The sequence below is a fragment of the Apis florea genome, unplaced genomic scaffold, assembly GCF_048593485.1.
Source record: "Apis florea isolate Af1SG1 unplaced genomic scaffold, ASM4859348v1 contig_3203_pilon, whole genome shotgun sequence".
Taxonomy (NCBI): domain Eukaryota; kingdom Metazoa; phylum Arthropoda; class Insecta; order Hymenoptera; family Apidae; genus Apis; species Apis florea.
The window spans coordinates 5,802,266-5,826,229 of record NW_028256723.1 but is presented as its reverse complement, the minus strand read 5'-3'; the positions used below and the strand labels follow the sequence as shown (position 1 = coordinate 5,826,229).

At 39.6% G+C, this 23,964-nt stretch overlaps 1 protein-coding gene across 1 annotated transcript in view; it reads right to left on the bottom strand.

Annotated features, from left to right (window-relative positions):
• Window positions 1-1,067: 1,067 nt before the first annotated feature.
• LOC105735485 (uncharacterized) overlaps window positions 1,068-23,964 on the bottom strand; it is a 171,399-nt gene continuing 148,502 nt past the window's right edge. Inside the window, exon 4 of the mRNA XM_086911297.1 lies at window positions 1,068-1,195. Coding sequence (XP_086767423.1) covers window positions 1,125-1,195 — 71 coding nt within the window. The 3' untranslated portion in view covers window positions 1,068-1,124. The remainder of the gene's footprint in view (window positions 1,196-23,964) is intronic.

Sequence of the window (23,964 nt, the reverse complement as noted above, 5' to 3'; positions counted from 1 at the left end):
CCGTATTTCTATCCAGCCTTTACTTATCATATTTATTCTGAATTTACGTCTCCCGATACGATTATTTTATTTAATTATTTAAACAGAAAAGAAAATATCATAGAATTCGCTAATTATAATTTCTTAATAAATAATTTTACTTTTAAAGAAATACCATATTCTCATTTATGCCGATGCAATTGACAATTCCTGACTACTTTATTTATTTAAATTATTCAATTTTTTAAAAAATATTACAGGATAAAATTTCTGAATCTCTTTTAATTTTTTAAATTTCTTAAAAAAGTATCCGTCATATTTGCATTAGGTGATCTAGATGTTAACAAGGCTTCTCCTCGACCTCTTAATAGAAACCACGTTGCTTCTGAAAGCGGCATTAATTACCATTCGAGCAGCGCGTTAAATGGCGAGGAATGTCGAAGGCGAGGAGAGGAGAGTCTCGCGCGACGCGTGTCGAAAGGCGGCGTTTGAAAACGGCTGCTAGTCGAAAGGTTAATTAGCAAATAAATAATTATAACGGCGCGAGATTAAATCAGCCGGTGTTCGTGTCAGCAACCGGTGGTGGAAAGCGAAACTCGTGACCCAGCCAAAGAACACAAGCGTGCTGGGTGTGCCCCAACCTCTCTTTCTTCCAGATCTTCGAACAAACTAGATACTCTCTGGCCAAAGATCAATTTCAGAAAAAAAAAAAAAAGAAAGAAAATCCAATTCAGAAAGCAAAACGATTAACCTTCCAACTTCTCCTCGATTCACGCGTTCATATTTGAAAAGATTCGAAAGATGTATCGGAGAACGGCGCGTTTCGAAAGGCGGAGGAGGAGATGGCCAGCGACGCGGCAACAACGGCCGATCAGATAACCCGCGCGGCCGAGGAGCGTAGACAAAGGAATGCATTAGCCAACCGGCCGCTAATTAACCGATCTTCCATTTTCGAGGATAGCCGTCACTCTCTCGCCCGATCTTCATAAATTAGCCATCGACATTGTCCTCGTGCCACGCAACACCCCGATTATTCTTCTCGATCGACGTACCGGAACGTGTCTCGATATATGCGATCGCGTTACAGTGTTATTATCGTGGTGTATAAGACATTGGAAAGTTCTCTGTCCCCCACCTTCGTCGATTTAGGCCGCTAGCAGCGCCCCTAGCGGATTAGTACCGCCAATTTGGTCAGTGAAGCAAGAATCTCGCTTACCTGAAACAGAAATAAATTCGCAGGTTATAGTGTTTCGTAATATCGTCATAATAATCGTCAGCGGGATTGGGAAAAAAAAAAAGGAAAGAAAAGAGAAAATCGCGCGTCTGCCTGTCCGATCACGCGCGTGGCCGCAGGTAAAGCTGGCCACCCTCCGCACGATTGTCGCCGTAAAAAGGGACACTTGTCGCGCCGTGAAAGGGACACGCGCTCGTCGGGATCGTTTCGGTGGAGTGGCCGCGCACAAGTGTGTATACCTGGACAGGTGACACTTGTCCCCCTCCTAGTGACAGTTCTCGACCCTCCCTCGTTTTCGAAAGCCGATTCGAGCCGAGTCACCGAGCCTCATTGTGAACACCGGTCGGTGACATCACGTCAACGATCCGCAAAAGCGTAACGGGATTAGCTGTGATCCCCCGAGTCGACAGCGGCGCGACACTGCTCCGGAATGACGGTTCGAAGGGAAGATTACGGGGGACGGTGTCGTTCGCTATTGTCCATGCGATCTCCTCCAACCAAGGGCATAGACCTTTTCCTCTTTTTTGGGGGGAGAAGTGAGAACGGTGTGGCTACTCTCTAAAGCTTCTTCTTTAATTATGATTATTTCTTTTTTAGTATATACTTTTTGGAAAGCGAGTAGAACATCTTGTTTTGAAATATAATAGCGCCCGTTGAAGAAAATTTAAAGAAAATTCTGACTCGTTTCTTCTCTTTCGCTCAAATTCGAAATCATTTGTTTTGACGAATTCTCTTTAGGATGAGTTTTGAATTGTGCGATAATTTGGAATTTTCAAATATATGATTCGAAATCATTTGTTTAAATGAACTGTCATCGTAGTTATTTGATTGTGCGATAATTTGGGAAATTAAAGAAAATTCTGACTCGTTTCTTCCCTTTCGCTCAACTTAAATTCGAAATCATTTGTTTTGACGAATTCTCTTTGGGATGAGTTTTGAATTGCGCGATAATTTGGAATTTTCAAATATATGATTCGAAATCATTTGTTTAAATGAACTGTATATCGTAGTAGCTTTGTTTGATTGTGCGATAATTTAGGAAATTAAAGAAAATTTCTTCCCTTTCGCTCAAGTTAGATTCGAAATCATTTGTTTTGACGAATTCTCTTTGGGATGAGTTTTGAATTGCGCGATAATTTGGAATTTTGAAATATATAATGAAATTTTAGAGTGAGCTTTAAAGAAAATTCTGACTCGTTTCTTCTCTTTCGCTCAACTTAAATTCGAAATCATTTGTTTTGACGAATTCTCTTTGGGATGAGTTTTGAATTGCGCGATAATTTGGAATTTTCAAATATATGATTCGAAATCATTTGTTTAAATGAATCTGTCATCGTAGTAGCTTTGTTTGATTGTGCGATAATTTGGGAAATTAAAGAAAATTTCTTCCCTTTCTCAAGTTAGATTCGAAATCATTTGTTTTGAATTCTCTTTGGGATGAGTTTTGAATTGTGCGATAATTTGGAATTTTCAAATATATGATTCGAAATCATTTGTTTAAATGAACTGTCATCGTAGTTTTATTTGATTGTGCGATAATTTGGGAAATTAAAGAAAATTTCTTCCCTTTCGCTCAAGTTAGATTCGAAATCATTTGTTTTGACGAATTCTCTTTGGGATGAGTTTTGAATTGTGCGATAATTTGGAATTTTGAAATATATAATGAAATTTTAGAGTGAGCTTTAAAGAAAATTCTGATTCTCTTTCGCTCATTTTATTTTATTTGTTTAGATGAACTCTCATCGTGGTAACTTTTGATTGTGCGATAATTTGCGAGATTAAAGAAAATTTTGGCTCGTTTCTTCCCTTTCGCCCAAGTTAAATCGCTCGAACCCTAATCGTAGCAGCTTGATTCTATCTAAGATCACAATTTCGAATTCGCATAAAGTTATACTCTCTTTGCGACTGCCGTTCCCAAATTCCAAATCCTTCGACAATCGTTCTGAAAACGCGATTCCAAAATTCAACAATGTTTGCGCAATCCAGGCAAAAATAAACCCATTGTTATCCACGTAGAAAACGGGGAAAAGTCTTCGCTTTCCAACATCTTCCGTCATCTCTATTCGTTTCGCCAAATTATCCGTGCATCGCAGGTAGAGATTTTTCAAGCCGAAGATTCATCCGGTCTAAGCGGATAATTATTTCCCCCTCCCCCTGTCTTCTTGAAAAGCTTCTTTCCAGTTGCTGTTTTCACTGTCGAGGATACGAGTCTTCGACGCCACTCGACCGAGCACGGTTTTTCTTTCGAAAAAAAAAAAAAAAAAAGAAGAAGAAGAAGAGAACGATTTTCGAAAGAAAGGAATAAGTCAGACAGATACTCTTTTTCTCTCTGACATTTTTCACATTCTGTAATGAAATCTTAATTAAAACCATCTCCATACGCACAAAATTCTCGATCAATTTCTCCGCATCAAAGAAGAAGAGATATAGAATTCCTTCCGGTGACAAAAAAAAAGAAAGAATCACACAGTTATTCGCGTTATCGCCACCGTGAAAAGAAAAAGTTACACTGTAACCGTGCCTGTGATCACCGGAAGAATCATCCTCCTTTATCCTCCTCCTATGATATTATCCTAAACGGGGCAAGGCAGCGAAACGTTCCAACCATCGATCAAACTGGAGAGGGATGAAGGAGAGAGAGAGAGAGAGAGAGAGATGATATAAATATACATCGAGGAGGACACGGACGTCCATAATCACGGAGGTTTTTATTTAAGCGGGATGACGAGGCTGGAAATATGGGGGGGGAGGGAGGCAGAAGAAACGGATCTGGGGGAGCGATGAGATCCAGGATGGAACGCGGGAAAGAAGGGCCGACAATTAAGTTAAACGAAGTGGCGTGACAAGTGGCGCGTCGTTGGAGACGATCCGCGAGACGATCCCATTGTTGTATCGAGACAAATAAAAATTATTTCCAACATTCTTGAAACAATTTTCTCCAAATTTTAAATTCACACTTCATCGAACAAGCGGGTAAAATTGTTTGAAATTATATATAAGAAGAAAGATAGCGAATATAATTTGAACTTGACGTCGGCTGGTTTGTGAACGATGAATGCACGGATTTAGGATATATTTTAGGTTACACGCGTGATGATGAGCGACGTGTGATGAAGAAACAACAACAAAAGGATACCAACTTTAGTAGGACGGTGCTAGGCAACCGTTCCGATAATAAAATTATAGATAAAATTTCAGATGAATACTTTGCGTAACCGTTTATATAACAACGATCTATTTTGTGAAAAGTTGTTGCTTTAGAAAAAAAAAAAAAAAAAGAAAATTAGGCAAAGGGTTGATATCTGAGGTAAGGGTTGAAAATGATGATTATTGAGATGCGGTGTAATCTTTCTTTTTCCCCGAGGATACACGAGAAGGGAATAAGCACATCGTTTAAAGGTCGAACGGGGCGAGGCTTAATAACAAATTTCTTTTTTTTTTTTTTATCGAGTATCCGGGGGGTTAAATTAATCCATATAATTTACCGGTGGCTCGTCTCACTGAAACTTTTAACTTATTTGTACCTGCACTGCAATTAACCCGTCGAAGCCGATTAAGACCCGAATTATTCGTTATTAAACGCGCCATCTGTATCGAGGATACCGTTTCGAAGAAATTGGATTTGATGGGAACGTAAACGAGGTATCGATTACTCGAAAGGAGCGGGCGGCGGGGGAGAGAGAAAAAGGGATCGTGTTTGATTCCTCCTCCGTCAACTTCCTCCTCCTCCTCCTCCTCCTCCTCCGTATCAACTTCCTTTTAATTTCAATGTAATAACAAGCTTTATCTTTACGAATTTGTTTTGTAATAAATATAATCGGCGAAGAGAACGTAATTTGAAACGTTTTCGAGAGATTAACAGGATACACGTATTTACATTTTCCAAAAGAGGGGGATAACGAAGAAAGAAAAAAAAAAGACTAAAATTCGTTCCTTTTCCATCCTCTCTCTCGAAATTATGCCCACCAATATAATGGATTGAAGAAAAGAAGAAAGAAGAAACGGTCGCGAAACGCGTCACGTTCAACTTGTTATCGGAATTGTTATCGAGGGAGGGGCGTTTTCCTGATCGAATCTTATCCCCCTCCGTTTCGACGCCCTCGAAAACGCCGCATTAGATCGGATCTGAAATTTTAAAGGTAAAAACGCTCGGTCTATCTAACAGAGTCGATCGCCAAGGATCGAAGGGCACATATTGATTTCGATAATCATCGATCCCCTCTCTCTCTCTCTCATTCCCTCTTTTACGTATACACTCACTCGACTTGTTCACGCGTATCGTGACTCAATTTAGATGAACGCGATGATACGAGCTCTCCTCGTAGAGACGCGACCGTAGAGAAGAATCGCGAGGGGGTGTTGATAGAAACGATATATACTGGTTCTCCCAACATATCCGGAAGAATTTTTGTTTGTGATCGTAGTAATTCTCTCGTATTCTTCTAAAAATTAATTCGAATTTTTTTTTTTTTTGAAAGAGGAAGGCCGATTTTCGTGGCCGATTGAGCGTCGAGGGCGACACGGGTTAATGGGCGACGAGTTTACCGGTGTTGTTCCAGATACGGGTTGAATTGGAATTTGGCCGGGTGTTTATTTTTAAAATTCCCTAATCCAACTTTCCATATTGCTCCAAAGAATTTTGGACAACGAAAGAGAAAAGTTTGTTAAAAGGTTACCTCGCAATCGAAGTAGTGAGCCGGATCGGGGCCATTTTCAAATATATCAGAAATCGATTTCGACCGATGAACTACTTCGCTCGAGCGAGAATCAATGCTCGAATAGATGTTTAATATTTCTGGTGTTCACGACCCGATGGGAATCGGATAGCGATCGAATCCGTTTTAATTCGCGGGATAATATTCCCGTTCCGGAAATCGCGTTACCGTTAATTCGTAATCTAAATTTCAATTTCAAGTGTACCCGAGCTAGAGAATTTTATTTTAATCAGGATCGTTTCGCGCAATCACGATTTCATTCAGATGCGTTTATATATAATTAATAGATCGATAAAAATTCAAATTATTGTTCGTTAAAGTAATATTAAAATATAATTAAATTCTAAATTGTAATGCACCATCATGCTAAAATAATGTACAAAACTATTTATCATTGAATTGTATAAATTATTGAAAAATTAAAGTCCTTTCGTACAATCAAATTTATTTTTTATTGTAGATAGAAACCAATCTGACTTACGTCGATTTCAACTCAAATTTAATTTCAATTTTCCTTCATCGAAGAAATATATATATATCTCGTTTGATTTTCAACGCGAGTTTGATCTTTCGTCGTTCGATCGAAATTATTTCCAATTTCGTTAAGAAATTAGAGACGTATAAGAAGGATTGCGATCAGATCAGATTTTCTTTTTTTTCGTTTCGAAGAGCCTACGAATTTCGGGTGTTGTCGAAATAATGAAAATATTTGATCGTGAACAAACAAAAGGAGATCTCGAGGGGAGATCGAGAGCACCGATCGATGATTATTTCGGGAATCAAATCTCCCATCCCTAATTGGACGCCGCCGCGATTCCGCGTAAAAAGGACACTATGTCACAGTAATTTAAATCTCATTATATTGGGCCGCGGTTTGCGGTTTGCGCGGCCACCGGTTCTCATCCTCTCCATTTTAAAACTCTATTTCGAGGCATCTTTCTCCTCCGAGAAGGCTCTTCCTCTTCCCCTAAATTCATCCTGTATCCTGTATAAAATAACGGAGAAGGATCCTCCTCCCAAGGAAAATCGCGAGAAAAAAAATCGAGGAAAGAAACAATTAAGCGCGCGAGTAATTCCAGCACCTGTCTCTCCCTTCCTCCACTTCGTGCCTCGTGAGAGACCCTGCCATCCATCCGTTCCTCCGTTATTGGTCAATCAAGCCTGGGATCACGTATAACGACAATATGAATTACGCCCTGCCTCGGATTACCGCGCCGCATTACAAGGGTTGAGCTCGAGCCTCCGAGAACCGAAAAACGAAAAGATAGAGGGGGGAGAGGGGTGTCGGGCCCAATCTCGCGAAATTTCTTCGCCGAGTGATGTAATTTCCCGCGCGACCCGTCGCCGTTCACGGGATTCGTCGAATTCCGATCCCGTAATGGGCTGGTGGCATCCGGTTATTTAAATTGCACGAGCTTTACGAGTTTTTAACGATCCGCGAATTCCTCCTTCCAGGATCCAGGGATTATCCGAAAAATCGCGTGGGAGGAGGAGGGGGGAAGGGCGTGTGTTAATTAGGGGGAGAGGAGGGGGATGGTCGAAATTGGATTTTGTTTTGTTTGCGCGAGGAATTTCACGTTTAAAATTCGGGCGTGCAATCGTCGAGAGATAATATTTGAAATCTCGTGCGCGATTCAGGCTCCTCCCCCTTTTTCTGGTCGAATTAAAAATTCTTGTCGCTCCTTGTGGCGCCATCTCAGCGTTTTCAAGAAAAGTTTCCCTCCGTTCCGAGAAGCGGTTTATCAAGTGATATGGAAATTTTAGATTAAGAATAATAAAATCACGAACGAAAAGAAGGGCCTTCTGCCTGCATTTGGCAAATGGAAACTTAACGAGATCGAGTTGGAAAATTGTTGCATGCGCGTACATCCCCCTTCTGTCGTTCTTCAAAGTGACACGTGCCAACCACCGACCCTCTTCTTCGGCTACATCGGCTACATTTCCGTTCGAACAACAGACCCCGGGCCATTTTCGATCCCGATTACGTCGCTCTGTACCCCCCACCCCCTCCATCTCCTACCGCCCTCCACCAATCAACAGAGGCATTCCCGCGTAATTGGTTTTTACGTAATACGCTAAGCAGCCGGCAATTGCGGATGATTTGTTTTCCGTCAGGGTGAGCCCGCGATATTCCGATCAAAGCTCTCCGATCTAGAATTAATTAAATACCGGCTACTACTCGTGCTTCTTTTCTTTTTTTCTCCCCCCCTCTCTCTCTCTCTCTTTCCTTTTTCCCCTTCTTTCTCGAGCTATCGGCGCGAGGAGGTCGGGAAGGAAGGGAAATTTTTTCGAGGATGAAACGGAAACGAGATTGATCATAACAGTCTACGAAAACTGTTTTAAAAAAAGAAGCATGTCGGGGAAAGAAAAGGGGAGGCCGATAAAAGTAGCATTGCGTCGTTGAAGGAGCGTTTAAGCCTCTTCCTGTTCAACCCTCCTCTCCTTCCACCAACAAAGAGATCCCCTCTTGTCGCTTGTTGTCGCAGGCCTTTATTAGCCACGCCGCCCCCCTGCGAATAAGGGAAGAGTAAGGGTGACTTTTTTATTTCCCCACGACTTGACATCCGTCGATCTCCACCGTTTCGCCATCCACCACTTGTTGCTCTCGTGTCGTCCCAGTCCTGCTCCTTGTCACCCCTGCTTTCCTTCCCACCCTCGCGGAATAATATCGTATCTGCAAACGTGTCGCCCTTTCTTCGATTCAACAGGATAATACTCGGTAATCCTTGGCTGGCAGTTTGAATAATTGAATAATCGTTTCCTCCGCCATTTTTATGGCGTTTCATTTCTTAATTTCTTATTTTCATTTTAACGAAAGGATCGTGTAAAAATTCATTATCGTGATTAATTGTTGATTAGCATTGGAATCAAAACGTTATACCTACTTCGTTTTAAAATATATTAAAATAGTATGATAAATGGTAGGTAAAAAATAGATCGATTTAAAGTGATCTTTCGAATTTTTATCTCTCTTTCCTTTCTTTCACTGGAATAGATAAAAATATACGTAACGAGGAAGTAAACAAATAATTAACAAACATTGTATCTGCTTCATTTTAAAATATACCAAGTGTAATTAAAAATACATCGATAATTAATTCTTAATACATTTCTTCTCGTAGTAGATCTCGTAGTATTGCGTATTTGTTATTTACGTTATGTAAAAATCGTATTATTACGAGTTCATTTAAAATATACCAAGATCGCAACAACCAATCGATAATTCGTGAAAAATTAACCATTTTATTATCGAACGCGGAGGGGATTGAAAAATCGAAAGAGGGAAAAAGTAGAAATTTTGCTTTTGGCAATTGGAGGAAGAGGGGAGAAGTGAGGAGCGGGAAAGATTTCGCGGCCTGCTTCCGGCGATGGACGGTGCCGCCTATGGGCTCGTCCACGGATGCACAAAGTATGCGAACGTAAACGGAGTTCGGGCCGAGCAACCCCCGCGGCGCGACCCCTGTGATCGGCGTTCCGTGTAATCGGCAAGTATGCAGATGATTAAATTTGCAACATCATCGCGGCCAAAGGACCGACCCCGCCCCCGCGGTTCGCCAAAGGAACGTCTTCCGCCTCTGTCGGGATTAAGATCGTTTCCATCCCCCCCCTTCGAAATCTGTCTGCGAATCGAGCGACTATTCCAATGATTTATCAAGCCTCAACTCAAGCGTCTATTAGGCGAATCTCTGGTGAAGCCTAACGAACGAAACCTTTTCTCCCTTCGCGGCAATTCGATCGAAAATTTGAGAGATACATCTTCTTCGCGAAGGAACAAGAATCGACATATGGAAAAGCCCAAAAATAACGAGTATCAAAGTAGTTGCCAATTCGAAAAATGTCTTCCACAAAAAGGAAAGGAAAGGAGAGGAAAAAAAAAAAAACATCTAAAACGCATCGATCCGTAATACCGGGAGAGGAGAGGCTGCACGTACTCGAAATCAAAAACGCGCCCCTCCCCTCCCCCCACGTCGAACCTAATCATCCTCAAGAAGATCCATATTCCACCCTTGTCGTCCCTTTGTCCAAGTTCCAGGGACACGTTGCCCACCGACCCCGAAAATATGATATTCTTTGATTCAAATCCCCGAATCGAAGGAGAGGAGCCCAGTTTCGCCAAGCTGCTGCGTATCTCCCTCTCCCTCTCCATTGTGGAACGCAGGTAATAGTCGCGCTCAATGGCCGACCAATCACAATATTTTTGACGAGTTACGTCGGCCCGTGGATGGAGAACAAGGGAGGAGGATGAGAGAGAGAGAGAGATGGGTCCTCGAGCCTTCTTCCTTCTAAAAAAGCACAAAGACAGCAACCGACCACCTCCTTTTGCTTATCCCCGTCCCTCGGGATATGGACGCCGTGGAGCGTGCGTAACGAGCTCATCGGCCCGTGAGTTATGAGGGAAACCGGCGCGATATTAATATTTTGTATCATCTTTGACGAGGGAGAGAGAGAGAGAGATGCCATCCGATGCAACCGGGACCCTCGTTTCCCCTGTCTTTTGTCGTCCGACGAGCCCGGCTTAAGAGGCATTTCGCGTGGAGAGACGTTCCTTTGACACTGGTTTAGGGGCAGGTTTGAAGGGGAGGCTCGTCGAGGGGTTCCGCGATAAAGGTTGCGCCATTTTATTTCCATATTTCGTAAATATATATATATATATATATTGGAATACAAAGTTCACTGAAATTTTATATATAATTTTATTATCGAACGTTGCTTTATCTTCGATCTTCAGTTCTCTAGCTCGACACGTGCACTCGTCAAAATACATCCATTCAACTAATATCCGTATATTTCTCATTTATTGCTCACCACTGACTGCATAACCAGCCAACATATATGCAGTTGTTAAAAATATATGGAACTTGTAATTTTCACGCGTCCCGTATTTCGTGAAAATATTTATTTAAGCGTGTATTTATTTATGTATTAGAATTTACTTTTTCAGTTATTAAAAAAAAATATATATATATATAAATTTAAGAATCAATGAATTATCTTACAAACACATACAACACATAGATTTTATCTCTGTATTTATTTCTCTGAAAATATTTAATTAAGCGTTAAGTAAGTGTTTTAAAATGTTCTTAAACCGATACAGATATGGAATAATTCATTTGTTTTATTTCGAAGGTGGGCAATAATTGATTCCTTAAATCTCCGTAGCCTGTTATTTTCACGCGAAAGTTGGGGGGGAAGGAAGCAGAAAAAGAGGCAAGGAAGGATGGTATTCCCGGAACCACGGAATTTCTATTTTCCAGGAAGCCCGAGGCGCGCGTGGCATTGTTCGGCTGGATGTTGAACCATCGTTTAAACTAATTGTTGACAGTCGGACAATGGCGAGTCGGTAATAATAAGTTGGCCGTTGAAAACCACCACGCATTGTGTGTTTGCCGTCCTTACCTGGAAACCCTGGAAACAGAAGAAATCTTTCGCCCCTTGGATTGCGACACGAGATTCACTAATCGTTTCAATTATTCCCCAATTATTGGAAACAGAGAGAAGATCGTGCGAAAGAATTCTTATCCCAAATTATCTAAAACACTACGATAATTTTCATTCTTTTCGTAATGAAAGAGATCCGAAATAAATGCAACTTTTTACACTTTTACGATCCAATCTATTCTCAACGAACGAACGAACGAAAAAAGGAAAATCCGCCGCCATCGATCCAAAACGCATCGATATCCCGCGACATTCGTTCCGTTGCGAATCACTCGGAACAAACTCGCGGCGAGGAACGCAAGAAGTGACCTCAACCGAGCACCGACAGAAGCACTTCTTTCTCTCGGCGGGGAAAGAAGCGGTTTGAGAAGAACGAGGAATCCAATCGATACAAATTGGGAATACGATGACTCGGCGCGTTTTCGCCGAGTTTCGAGTCGACGGAGGGGGGGGCGTGTGCTGGGTCACGGAAAAATTCACGAAAGCCGCGATTATCGGCTCGTTTTGCGGCCAAAGTGTTTACAGGGAAACAATGGGAAATAATACGAACAACCGGGGGTGAAAGTTGTTTAGCCCGCAATTTCCTTTCGTTGGGGGGCAGGGCACGGTCGCACCTTCTTTTCTTCTCTCCTTTGTTTCTCTCGAACATCTACTTCCTCTTCTCATTTTCGAGAGAGAGAGAGAGAGAGAGATCTTCTTCTGCTCCTTGCCTCTCGTTTCTAATTTCTAATAAAAGAGGAATGTTCCATCTTCTTTCGCGACACGATCGTAATTATAATATCGCGAGAAAGAGAAATAGCTCCTTGATCGATTTTACGCTTTTTTCTTCCTCCGCAAATGATTTCTCGATCAATTAATTAAAAAAGAGAATGATCGAATCGTCTTCGAATAAAGAAAAACTATCATTAGATTGTGATCAAAGGTTTTATTACATATAAATCAGGTACCGTCGATTTTTTCCATAAGATACAGCGTAGCTTCACCAGCTTCTCTTGTAATCCCGATTCGGTTATTATTATCGTAATAGAAAGAAGAAGGGGCTTGTTTGCCCAGTATTCTCTCTCGTGTATCATTGGTCGAATTCCGCCAACGAGCCCAAGAGCAAACAAAAAAAAAAAAAAAAAAAGAAAGGAATACACCAACCGTCGATGATTAGCGTGTTCGAAACGTGAATCCCCCGATTTATCGATCTCATTGTTCGCGAGCCCCTCGGTGTAACAGATGTTGCGCGACGAGGCTAGACAACTGTGTGCATGATGGCGTCGTTGACGTGCGAATTCGCGTGCACGAAGAAAAGTGTTTCGAGGGGAAACTTGGGCTCCCCCTCGATCAAGAACTTGGCGGGCAAAGGGAGGGAATTTCCATCGATTTTCACGTGTGTTTTGTTAGATATTAAATTAATCAGAGTGGTTAATTTCGAAGAGTCTCTATCTCCTGGCGTTTAGTAGTTGGTTTGAGACACTCGATTAATCTAATTTTCTTCTTCTCCTCTTTTCTTCGTATCAGATATTTTCCCTTTCAAAGCTTATTTTTCGCTGCTGGACATATTCGCAGTTTGCCAAAAGTGAGCGTATATACACGTTCCACCGGCCGATTCATCCATCCCTCGCTGTGCAAAGCCCTTGAGACGAACAAAACCGTATCGCATCGCAGCATTAACCGGCTGAAAACTGGAACGAAATAATTTAGCTTGGGGACTCGCCTTCCTCCGCAAGAAGAGGAGGCGAAGAAGAAGACGACGACGACAACAACAACAAGCGTGACGCGGTTGTGCTCTCCCTCTCTCTCTCTCTCGTGGAACGAGTGTTTTCGAGATTCGAACGAGAGACTGCACAGAGTCGCGAAGAAGACGCTTTCGGATTCCAACGATGGATGCCGATCGTGTCGGATTCGTAAACAGGCATTATCCCTCCCCGATGGTCGCCCAGCTGCCGTTCCCTCCTCTCCAGAACGAGAGCGGGATTTAATTTCGCCCTCCACCCTGAATGAAAACCGCGGACCGATCCCGCTGCGGGATCTCTCTCGAAACCGAGCCGAGAGAGCGTTGCGGAAAAAGGAGAGCAGTGCTACTTTTGGACTTGATTTCGTTTTGGCCAACGAGAGGAGGGGTTAATTTTTGTACACGTTAAAACATGTTTGATTTCAGAACAGATTAGGAACTAAATTGGGCAGGGTAGTCGAGGTTCAGTGCGTAGTCTTGGCTACACATTTTCCAAGAGTGGCATTCATCAACCGCTCGTGTTTCATCTCGAACGTTCCTGTGCGCAGCTTATCCTCGCCGAGTATGCATAAAGATCGGATAGCGGTTGTTCTCGAAATCATTTTCGAGTCTCCGCAATATCAATCTAACCGACCAATTAACCCGAGTCGTGACGATGACTTTTCGGATTTCAATTTTATTAACTTTATGAAACTTTTGGATTGATTTCTTTCTTTTACTCTTTAAATAGAATAAATCGTTTTCATTATGTTAACAGTTTTTATGTCAATAAATTTATCAGTATTTTATTTTACGAGTTAGGATTATTATTAATTTTTTATATTAGTAGCGGTTATAGAGAAAATCGTTGGTATTTTATACCAATTTATACCTATATTTACGATAATGGAAACTTTGAAATATATGAATTATTGTTTATATATATATTCGATATATCTTTTTTAGTAAAAATTCCATTATATATATTTGATTGAACGATAATTCAAACTGGATTGAAACTGTTATTTAAGAGGTGTAAAGCAAATCACCTTTATTTCTATACTTATATTTCTAGCCGAATGGTAATAAAAAGAGAAAAATTATAGAAATTCTATCGATTTTACGAGATCACCGTTACGATATGAACATATATCGTTTCGTTCATCAAAGACCGCGAACGTTCGAATACTTTCCACGAATAGTAAATAATACGAGAGAAGGAGTTACGAACTAACTTTTTTTGTTCTTATTTTTTTCTCCAACGAAGGAAAAATTGCGAGTCCCTGGCTCCCCCCGATGCTGTCCATAAATACTCGAAGGAAGGAATTCGTGCTCTCCCCTCGACAAATGGCAGACCAATATCAATCCACGGAATATTAAACGTCGATCTTCGAGGCGGAAGACATGGGTGGTCGACATGGGGAAGTGTCTCTGGACGCTGTCAACTTGGTTACCTATGATCGAGGGAGAAGGCGGTTGTCACTCGCTGTCGGCCGCGTAATCGCGCGGCGAAAATAGTCGCGGCGACAGATGTTTCGCGTCCCTCCTCCAGCGCGACACTCCACGTATTTCTGTCTCACCCAGTATAAACAGGAGGCCCGAGAATAAAACGGCTCGGCGCAAACTTCGCTCTCCAATAATCCATTTTTCACCGATCGCGAGTTGGATCTGTTTCATCGTGCGTTTTGGAATATTTTTAGATCATGATCATGATTCGTCACGTATAAACATTTTTTAAATAATATATGTGCAGATTGTAACGATATCTTCGTTTAATAAATTCGTTAAGATTGTACACAACGAAGGATTATACGACTTATTCTCACTGATAGGCAAAATTTAATAGTCGATAAGCTTCGAATCGATAATTTCAAAACGATAATCCAGCTAAAATAAATAATTATTCGTTTAACTATTTTATATTTACTCGGTGGCTTGACTCGATTAACAAGTTTCCAACTAATTGATCGTCCCTTCGAGTCGTCCAAGGAGGGGCAGCCAATTTTCACGCTTGTCCATTGTTTCGAGTTCGCGGACTCTCTCTTTTTTTTTTTTTTTTTCAATGGATTCGATGGAAAACGACGGCGGATGCAGATGCGGTGTCGGTTACGCCGGCTGTAATTAACAAGGCCGCCTTTGTGGTGTTTTGTCGCCGGCCGCGACACGCCGTGACGAGGGTGGAATTTCTGACGTCCATCGCCGTCCACGCCAGACTATAAAACGCTCTTTGTGTCCGCGGTGCAAGCGCGGCCCGACCAATGCGGACCAATGTAAACATTCTCGGTTCTCCGAGGACTACTTCTCGAACGGTGGAGGAACGGAGGGGAGGAAGGAGAGAGAGAGAGAGAGAGAGAGAGAGAGAGATCTTTGCGCCGCACAGGATTACCGAGGTCCATCGCGTGTAAACCGGCCCACGAGATCCATCCTCCTTTCGATACGGTGTGTGCGCGCTTCTGATGGGATCGAATGACTCGTGCCTTTGCTCTCCTCCTTCGAACCGATGAGTGTCGTCGTTGAACAGACATCTTTTCGAATCTGTGTTTTTCTTTTTTTTTTTTTTTTGTGGAACGAGCAATAAGATTTTTCGAATTTTCCAAAATTCCAATAAAAGGGAAAATAATAGGTCATTATTTTCGCGCATGTTACGATTGAGATTATGATGAGTCGTTGGACAGAGACTTTTTTGAATGTGTTTTTCTTTTTTTTTTTTTATGGAAGGAGCAATAAGATTTTTCGAATTTTGTAAAATTCCAATAAAAGGAAAAATAATAGGTCATTATTGAGATCTTTTTGAATCTGTGTTTTTCTTTTTTTTTGTGGAAGGAGCAATAAGATTTTTCGAATTTTGTAAAATTCCAATAAAAGGAAAAATAATAGGTCATTATTGAGATCTTTTTGAATTTGTGTTTTTCTTTTTTTTTTGTTGAAGGAGCAATAAGATTTTTCGAATTTTCTAAAATTCCAATAAAAGGGAAAATAATAGGTTATTATTGAGATTTTTTTGAATTTGTGTTTTTCTTTTTTTTTTTGTGGAAGGAGCAATAAGATTTTTCGAATTTTCTAAAATTCCAATAAAAGGGAAAATAATAGGTCATTATTGAGATCTTTTTGAATTTGTGTTTTTCGTTTTTTTTTTGTTGAAGGAGCAATAAGATTTTTCGAATTTTGTAAAATTCCAATAAAAGGAAAAATAATAGGTTATTATTGAGATCTTTTTGAATCTGTGTTTTTCTTTTTTTTTTGTTGAAGGAGCAATAAGATTTTTCGAATTTTCTAAAATTCCAATAAAAGGGAAAATAATAGGTCATTATTGAGATTTTTTTGAATTTGTGTTTTTCTTTTTTTTTTGTGGAAGGAGCAATAAGATTTTTCGAATTTTGTAAAATTCCAATAAAAGGAAAAATAATAGGTTATTATTGAGATCTTTTTGAATTTGTTTTTCTTTTTTTTTGTGGAAGGAGCAATAAGATTTTTCGAATTTTCTAAAATTCCAATAAAAGGGAAAATAATAGGTCATTATTGAGATCTTTTTGAATCTGTGTTTTTCTTTTTTTTTTTTGTTGAAGGAGCAATAAGATTTTTCGAATTTTCTAAAATTCCAATAAAAGGAAAAATAATAGGTCATTATTGAGATCTTTTTGAATTTGTGTTTTTCTTTTTTTTTTGTTGAAGGAGCAATAAGATTTTTCGAATTTTCTAAAATTCCAATAAAAGAAAAAATAATAAGTTATTATTGAGATCTTTTTGAATTTGTGTTTTTCTTTTTTTTTTTGTGGAAGGAGCAATAAGATTTTTCGAATTTTCTAAAATTCCAATAGAAGGGAAAATAATAGGTCATATATATCATTTTCGTGCATGTTACGATTGAGATTATGATGAGTCGTTGAACAGAGACTTTTTTGAATGTGTTTTTCTTTTTTTTTGTGAAGGGAGCAGCATATCTTTTTTTTTTGTAAAATTCCAATAAAAGGAAAAGTTGGGTTATTTTCGTACACGTTACGATTGAGATTAATTGCAAATAACATCGAATACGACAATATTGATAATTTTATTGTAACCGATGAGTCATGTTGAACAGAGACCTTTTGGAATGTGTTTTTCTTTTTTTTGTGAAGGGAGCAGCAAGCTTTTTTGATTTTTGTAAAATTCCAATAAAAGGAAAAGAGATTAATTTCAAATAGCATCGTGGATGCTGGAAATAAAGAGGTTATTTCACTTCTTCAATTATCGTAACGTAAGACTTCACGATACTTTTTTTCCATCGAATAACAAGGTTTCTACGCCGGATAGTTTCGGACCGTTCGAAAACAAACTCCAATTTCCTGGAAGGAAACATCCCAACCTCGGCTCTCGTCCTGTCCAACACCGTCCAGACGTCGTTCTCCCCGATAAATTTATGCGCGGGCAACGTGTTTGCTTCCGAGGAGGAGGCGGTCGAGTGTCATTATAATTCGTGTTCTCGGCTCGTGTTCCCTTGGCCCGATGCTTCTCGAGCATTGTAATATCAATGACACGGAAATAGAGTCCTCGAGAGAGGTGCCGTTGAAGGGAGAGAGAGCGAAGGCATACCGCGCCATCTATCGCCCCGTCCTTCCGCTCGACCATCGGTTGAAGAGAGAGAAGGACAGAGACGTTGGGCCTCTCGGAAATATCCACTTTCGAGGGCGTCTCGAATCGAGCCTCCCGTCAAGAATCATTTGTAATTTGTTTTTTCGTGGCCCTCATCGCGCGCCTCATCGAGTTTGTGTACACCGATGACACAGAAATAGATGTCGAGGGCGCTGCCAGTCGCCTCTATGAGATAATGTAAACAGATCGGAGAGAAAGATCGTGTTCACTCTTCTGATACGAAGAAATTCTTTCTACTTACGATTCACACATTTCTTTCGAAGAACAACCTCCTCTCTGCTCCTCTTATTTTAATAAATTACGTTTACGCTTGTTCGGTTCTTGGGATTATATTTGATAAGAAATTAAATTTGTTCAATATTCTCTTCGAATTAATCGACAAGTTGGATTCATTTCTCGCGTGTGTTCCAGCGATGGTCGGTCGATGATACGAGAAACTTGGCAGGAAGCGAAAACTGTGAAGACGGAAGAAACGCTCGCCGCGGACAGTTTTATATCGCGACGGCGACGAGTTGATGCGGTATACAGACGAGTCGATCGACAGTTTGTAAATGCCACCCACCTGAAATACAGCGCGTCTTTTCGTAAACCATTGATGTCAGGATTATATATATCCATATAGGAGAGCATAAATAGAAACGAAGAGAATAATCGATGAATAAATTCACTTTCGTTATTCCGTAAAATTAGAAAAAACGAACGATGGAAGGGCAAGGACAATTAAATCGGCGGTCGATCAAACCGATCTCTCACGGATGATTGTCGCAGCAAGCTATATGAAAAAAAATTCACGAAAATTCGCATATTTCATGGAAGAGCAAGGTTAAATCGGCGATCGATTAAACCGATCTCTTAAGAAAAGGATTTATGTAAAAAAAAAAAAAAAATTCATGAAGCAAGGTTAAATCGTCTCTCACGAATGATTATCGCAGGAAGCGAGTCGAAGAAAACGATTTGTATAAAGAAAGAATTCACGAAGTAAGGATAAATCGGCGATCGATTAAACCGATCTCTTACGGATGATTGTCGCAGCAAGCTATATGAAAAAAAATTCACGAAAATTCGCATATTTCATGGAAGAGCAAGGTTAAATCGGCGATCGATTAAACCGATCTCTTAAGAAAACGATTTATGTAAAAAAAAAAATTCACGAAGCAAAGTTAAATCGTCGATCTCTCGTGAATGATTGTCGCAGGAAGCGAGTCGAAGAAAACGATTTATATAAAGAAAAAATTCACGAAACAAGGTTAAATCGGCGATCGATTAAACCGATCTCTCATGGATGATTGTCGCAGCAAGCTATATGAAAAAAAATTCACGAAAATTCGCATATTTCATGGAAGAGCAAGGTTAAATCGGCGATCGATTAAACCGATCTCTTAAGAAAACGATTTATGTAAAAAAAAAAAACAATTCAACGTTAAATCGTCGATCTCTCGTGAATGATTGTCGCAGGAAGCGAGTCGAAGAAAACGATTTGTATAAAGAAAGAATTCACGAAGTAAGGATAAATCGGCGATCGATTAAACCGATCTCTCACGGATGATTGTCGCAGCAATGAAAAAAAATTCACGAAAATTCGCATATTCCATGGAACGATGGAAAGGCAAGGTTAAATCGGCGATCGATTAAACCGATCTCTCACGGATGATTGTCGCAAAAAGCGAATCGAAGAAAACGATTCGAGAAAATTTAAATCGTCGATCTCTCACGGATCTCTGACGGATCGCGCAAAGTGATTTATAGAAAAAAGGAAAAAATTCCCGAAAATTGCATGGAACGATGGAAGAGCAAAATCGGCGATCGATCAAGCCGATCTCTCACCACGGATGGTTGTCGCAGGGAGTGGAAGTGGAAGAAAACGATTTATGCGGATGGTCACGGCGGGGCGTCTCATTGTCTCTAAGCGGGGCAAAGCCGCGCCGCCGACCTTGCCTCCCTTTTCACCGGTACCACCCGTATTCCAAGACGTGCGCCGATCAGCTTTCGGAATTCGTGTCGGCCGCCGCGGGTGGCCGGCCCGCGATCCTAATAATTAACGCGGCGAGAACGAGGTCTTCATCGTGAGACCACCTTCCGCTCGCCTCCCTCCCTCCCTCCTCTCAACGAGCAGACAACGCCAAATCTTCTTCTCGCGAATCTTTTCTCAGATCAGAGTTGTCGCCAGACTGCTACCATAGAATGCTACTAGAAAGACTGGTGGGAACAAATTTATCCTTTTACCTCTCAGGAATAAGAGTAAATTGGATGAATCGAAGAGTGGAGAAACTTTTCGAAAGCGATTTTGAAAAATGCGATCTTGGTTAAAAGACAGTCAAAACGAGTCAAAGACAGAGGACAAATACAATTCGATCGTCGTCGGTTGGAAAAGGGGCGAGGAAAGATGTCTGGAAACGGAATAAAACCATCGAGGATCGGGGTGAATTAGCCGCAAAGGGCGGCTGCCATTTGTCAGCCGCGCTACCCTCGCCCGTCCCCCTTCGCTGGCGACGATTAAAAGACAAAAGGTTCTCGCCGCGGTTCTTTTCGTTTCCATTCATTCCGCCCCGAGAAAAGGTGGAGCGCCGTCCTGGTTTTCTGCCCACAATGCAAGCTCGTTGCTCGATCCAAGCCCAATGTTTCAACCGTGTTCCCAAACACGAGCCACCCTCGAACGCGATTAACAGTCTCGATATTTGCCTCCAGCGCGCCTTTTGTCGGACCCCTGACGAGATTTCTGTTCAAACCTTTGCTTTTGGAAAAAGCGGACGCGATCTCGAAAGAGCCAAAGATTTATAATCCGATCACAGTTATACATATACCTGTCGATAATAATTTCAATCTCAACGAAGCGACTTTTAAAATATTTATATCAAACGATGAATCGAATCGATCTTCTTCGAAACAATTTCGAAGAGAGAAAGTTTCTCGATCGAAATTTGGGAATACACGAAACGAGATTGATCTGAATAAACGGGGAGAGGGAAGAATTATTGGAATAACAGGGAGGAGAGAGGCTCTCCTCTCTGGCCAGGCTAAGAGAGGGACATAGGAGGAGGTCTGGTTACACCGGGATAAGCCCGGTTCAAGAAGATGGCGCCTAAGGCCCTTTGGTGGTACGGTCCAAGCCAAAAGGGACGGTCACCTGCCTCATCCACATTCTTGCCAACAACTTTCCCCCACTTTCACCATAATTTGTAGAAACTTGCCAACTTACCTTTTAAATTCAATTTCACGCGAGTTTTAACATCGGCAGAATTATTTTAAACATTGCAAGTCAACGACCAACCTCTAAGAGACGAGAAGACCTGTCCACCCTCTTCTTCCCCCCCTCCCCTCTCTCTCTCTCCTAGACATCCAAGCGCAGGGTGGCACGGTGCATCGGCCACTCTTGCGGGTGGCTGTACTCAGAGAAGAAGAAGAAGAAGAAGAAGAAGAAGAAGAAGAAGAAGAAGAAGAAGAAGAAGAAGAAGAAGGTGGACAAGTTGAGTCGTGGGTCTGTGAAAGCGTGGGCGGGGCGGAGCACGCATAGCTCCCGGCCTCTTCCCTCGTCTCCTCTCCCCTCGCCCCGCCACCACCACCTCCACGCCGTTTCCCTCGCGATCCTTTTATTTCCTTTTATTTCTCGTAGCCTTCCACTTCCGTTTTTCTCTTTCGGATCGGCGACGAGCAGCTTAATGCACCTGGAGCGCACGCCTCCGCGGGAGGGGAAGGGAGGGGTGGATGCCGAGAAACGAGATTACGTCGTGTAAGAGTCGTCGTCGCCGTCTCTAAAGTTCGTTTCTAATCGCGGATTACGACGGATGAGGTCGAGGATGAGGATGTACGTTTTATTTCGTTATTTCGTCGAAATTGTCGGGTCGATGGTTTGTTTCGATGAAATTACGAGCGAGTTGGAAAATTGGATGCTTATTAGATTCGAGTTCGAATGGAGCGATATATGGAGGGATGAGGATAAGAAGAGATGGTTTTTTTTTTTCTTCTTTTTGCAATTGTTTTTGATCACAATTGTTTTTCGATTGTTGTTGCGTCATGTAGAATTGTCGTTAACACATTTGGGTTTCTTTGTTAAAGTTCCTTTCTTAAATATTGATTTGTGTAAATGAAAATTGATTTAGATAATGAATGATATTGAGGGATAAGGAAGTTTAATTGGATAAGAAGAAATGTGTTTATTTGTTATGATTGGAATTTTTATGTTATTACATCATAGAATTGTTGTTAATACATTTCTTTGTTTCTTAAATATTGATTGTGAAAATTGGAGTTGTTAAATTGAATCTAATCTTAAGGAATGATATTGAGGGATAAGAAGAAATGTGTTTATTTGTTATGATTGGAATTTTGATGTTATTACATCATAGAATTGTTGTTAATACATTTCTTTGTTTCTTAAATATTGATTGTGAAAATTGAAGTTGTTAAATTGAATCTAATCTTAAGGAATGATATTGAGGGATAAGAAGAAAATTGTTTATTTGTTTGTTATCATTGGAATTTTTATGTTATTACATCATAGGATTGTTGTTAATACATTTCTTTGTTCCTTAAATATTGATTGTGAAAATTGAAGTTGTCTAATCTTAAGGAATGATATTGAGGGATAAGAAGAAAATTGTTTATTTGTTTGTTATGATTGGAATTTTTATGTTATTACATCATAGGATTGTTGTTAATACATTTCTTTGTTTCTTAAATATTGATTGTGAAAATTGAAGTTGTTAAATTGAATCTAATCTTAAGGAATGATATTGAGGGATAAGAAGAAAATTGTTTATTTGTTTGTTATGATTGGAATTTTGATGTTATTACATCATAGAATTGTTGTTAATACATTTCTTTGTTTCTTAAATATTGATTGTGAAAATTGAAGTTGTTAAATTGAATCTAATCTTAAGGAATGATATTGAGGGATAAGAAGAAAATTGTTTATTTGTTTGTTATGATTGGAATTTTTATGTTATTACATCATAGGATTGTTGTTAATACATTTCTTTGTTTCTTAAATATTGATTGTGAAAATTGAAGTTGTTAAATTGAATCTAATCTTAAGGAATGATATTGAGGGATAAGAAGAAAATTGTTTATTTGTTTGTTATCATTGGAATTTTTATGTTATTACATCATAGAATTGTTGTTAATACATTTCCTTGTTTCTTAAATATTGATTGTGAAAATTGAAGTTGTTAAATTGAATCTAATCTTAAGGAATCATATTGAGGGATAAGAAGAAAATTGTTTATTTGTTTGTTATCATTGGAATTTTTATGTTATTACATCATAGAATTGTTGTTAATACATTTCTTTGTTTCTTAAATATTGATTGTGAAAATTGAAGTTGTTAAATTGAATCTAATCTTAAGGAATGATATTGAGGGATAAGAAGAAAATTGTTTATTTGTTTGTTATGATTGGAATTTTGATGTTATTATATCATAGAATTGTTTTTAACACATTTGGATCTCTTTGTTTCTTAAATATTGATTGTAAATGAAAATTGAATTAGGTAATGAGTGATATTGAGAGATAAGAAGAAATATGTTTTACTTGTTATATTAAAGTGGAATTATTAGATTTAATATTGATATCGTACGTGAAAGTATTAACTGTTGAATAAAGTATATATTTTATTTGTTATGATTGGAATTTTGCTGTTTGATCAGGTTAGATTATTGTTAACATATTTGAGTTTCTTTGTTTCCTGAATCTTTGATCGTGTAAATGAAAATTGTATCTGAATTAGGTAATGAGTGATATTGAGGGATAAGGAGTTTAATTGGATAAGAAGAAATATGTTTATTTATTATTATTGGATTTCTTTGTTTCTTAAATATTGATTGTGAATGAAAATTGAATTAGGTAATGAGTGATATTGAGAGATAAGAAGAAATATGTTTTACTTGTTATATTAAAGTGGAATTATTAGATTTAATATTGATATCGTACGTGAAAGTATATATTTTATTTGTTGTTATGATTGGAATTTTGATCACGTTAGATTGTTATTAACACATTTTCTTTGATTTCTTTGTTTCTTGAATATTGATTGTGCAAATGAAAATTGAAATTGTTAAATTGAATTTGAATTAGCTAGATAAAAAGAAAAAAAGGTATATTATTCATTATAATTGGAATTGTTATTAACACATTTTGATTTATGAGCAATGAGTAAAATTGGATAAGAAGAAATAGACATTTTACTCGTTATATTAAAGCGAAATTAGATCCACGAATATTTTATTTGTTATAATTGGAATAATATCAGAATTTTTATCAACACATTGGAT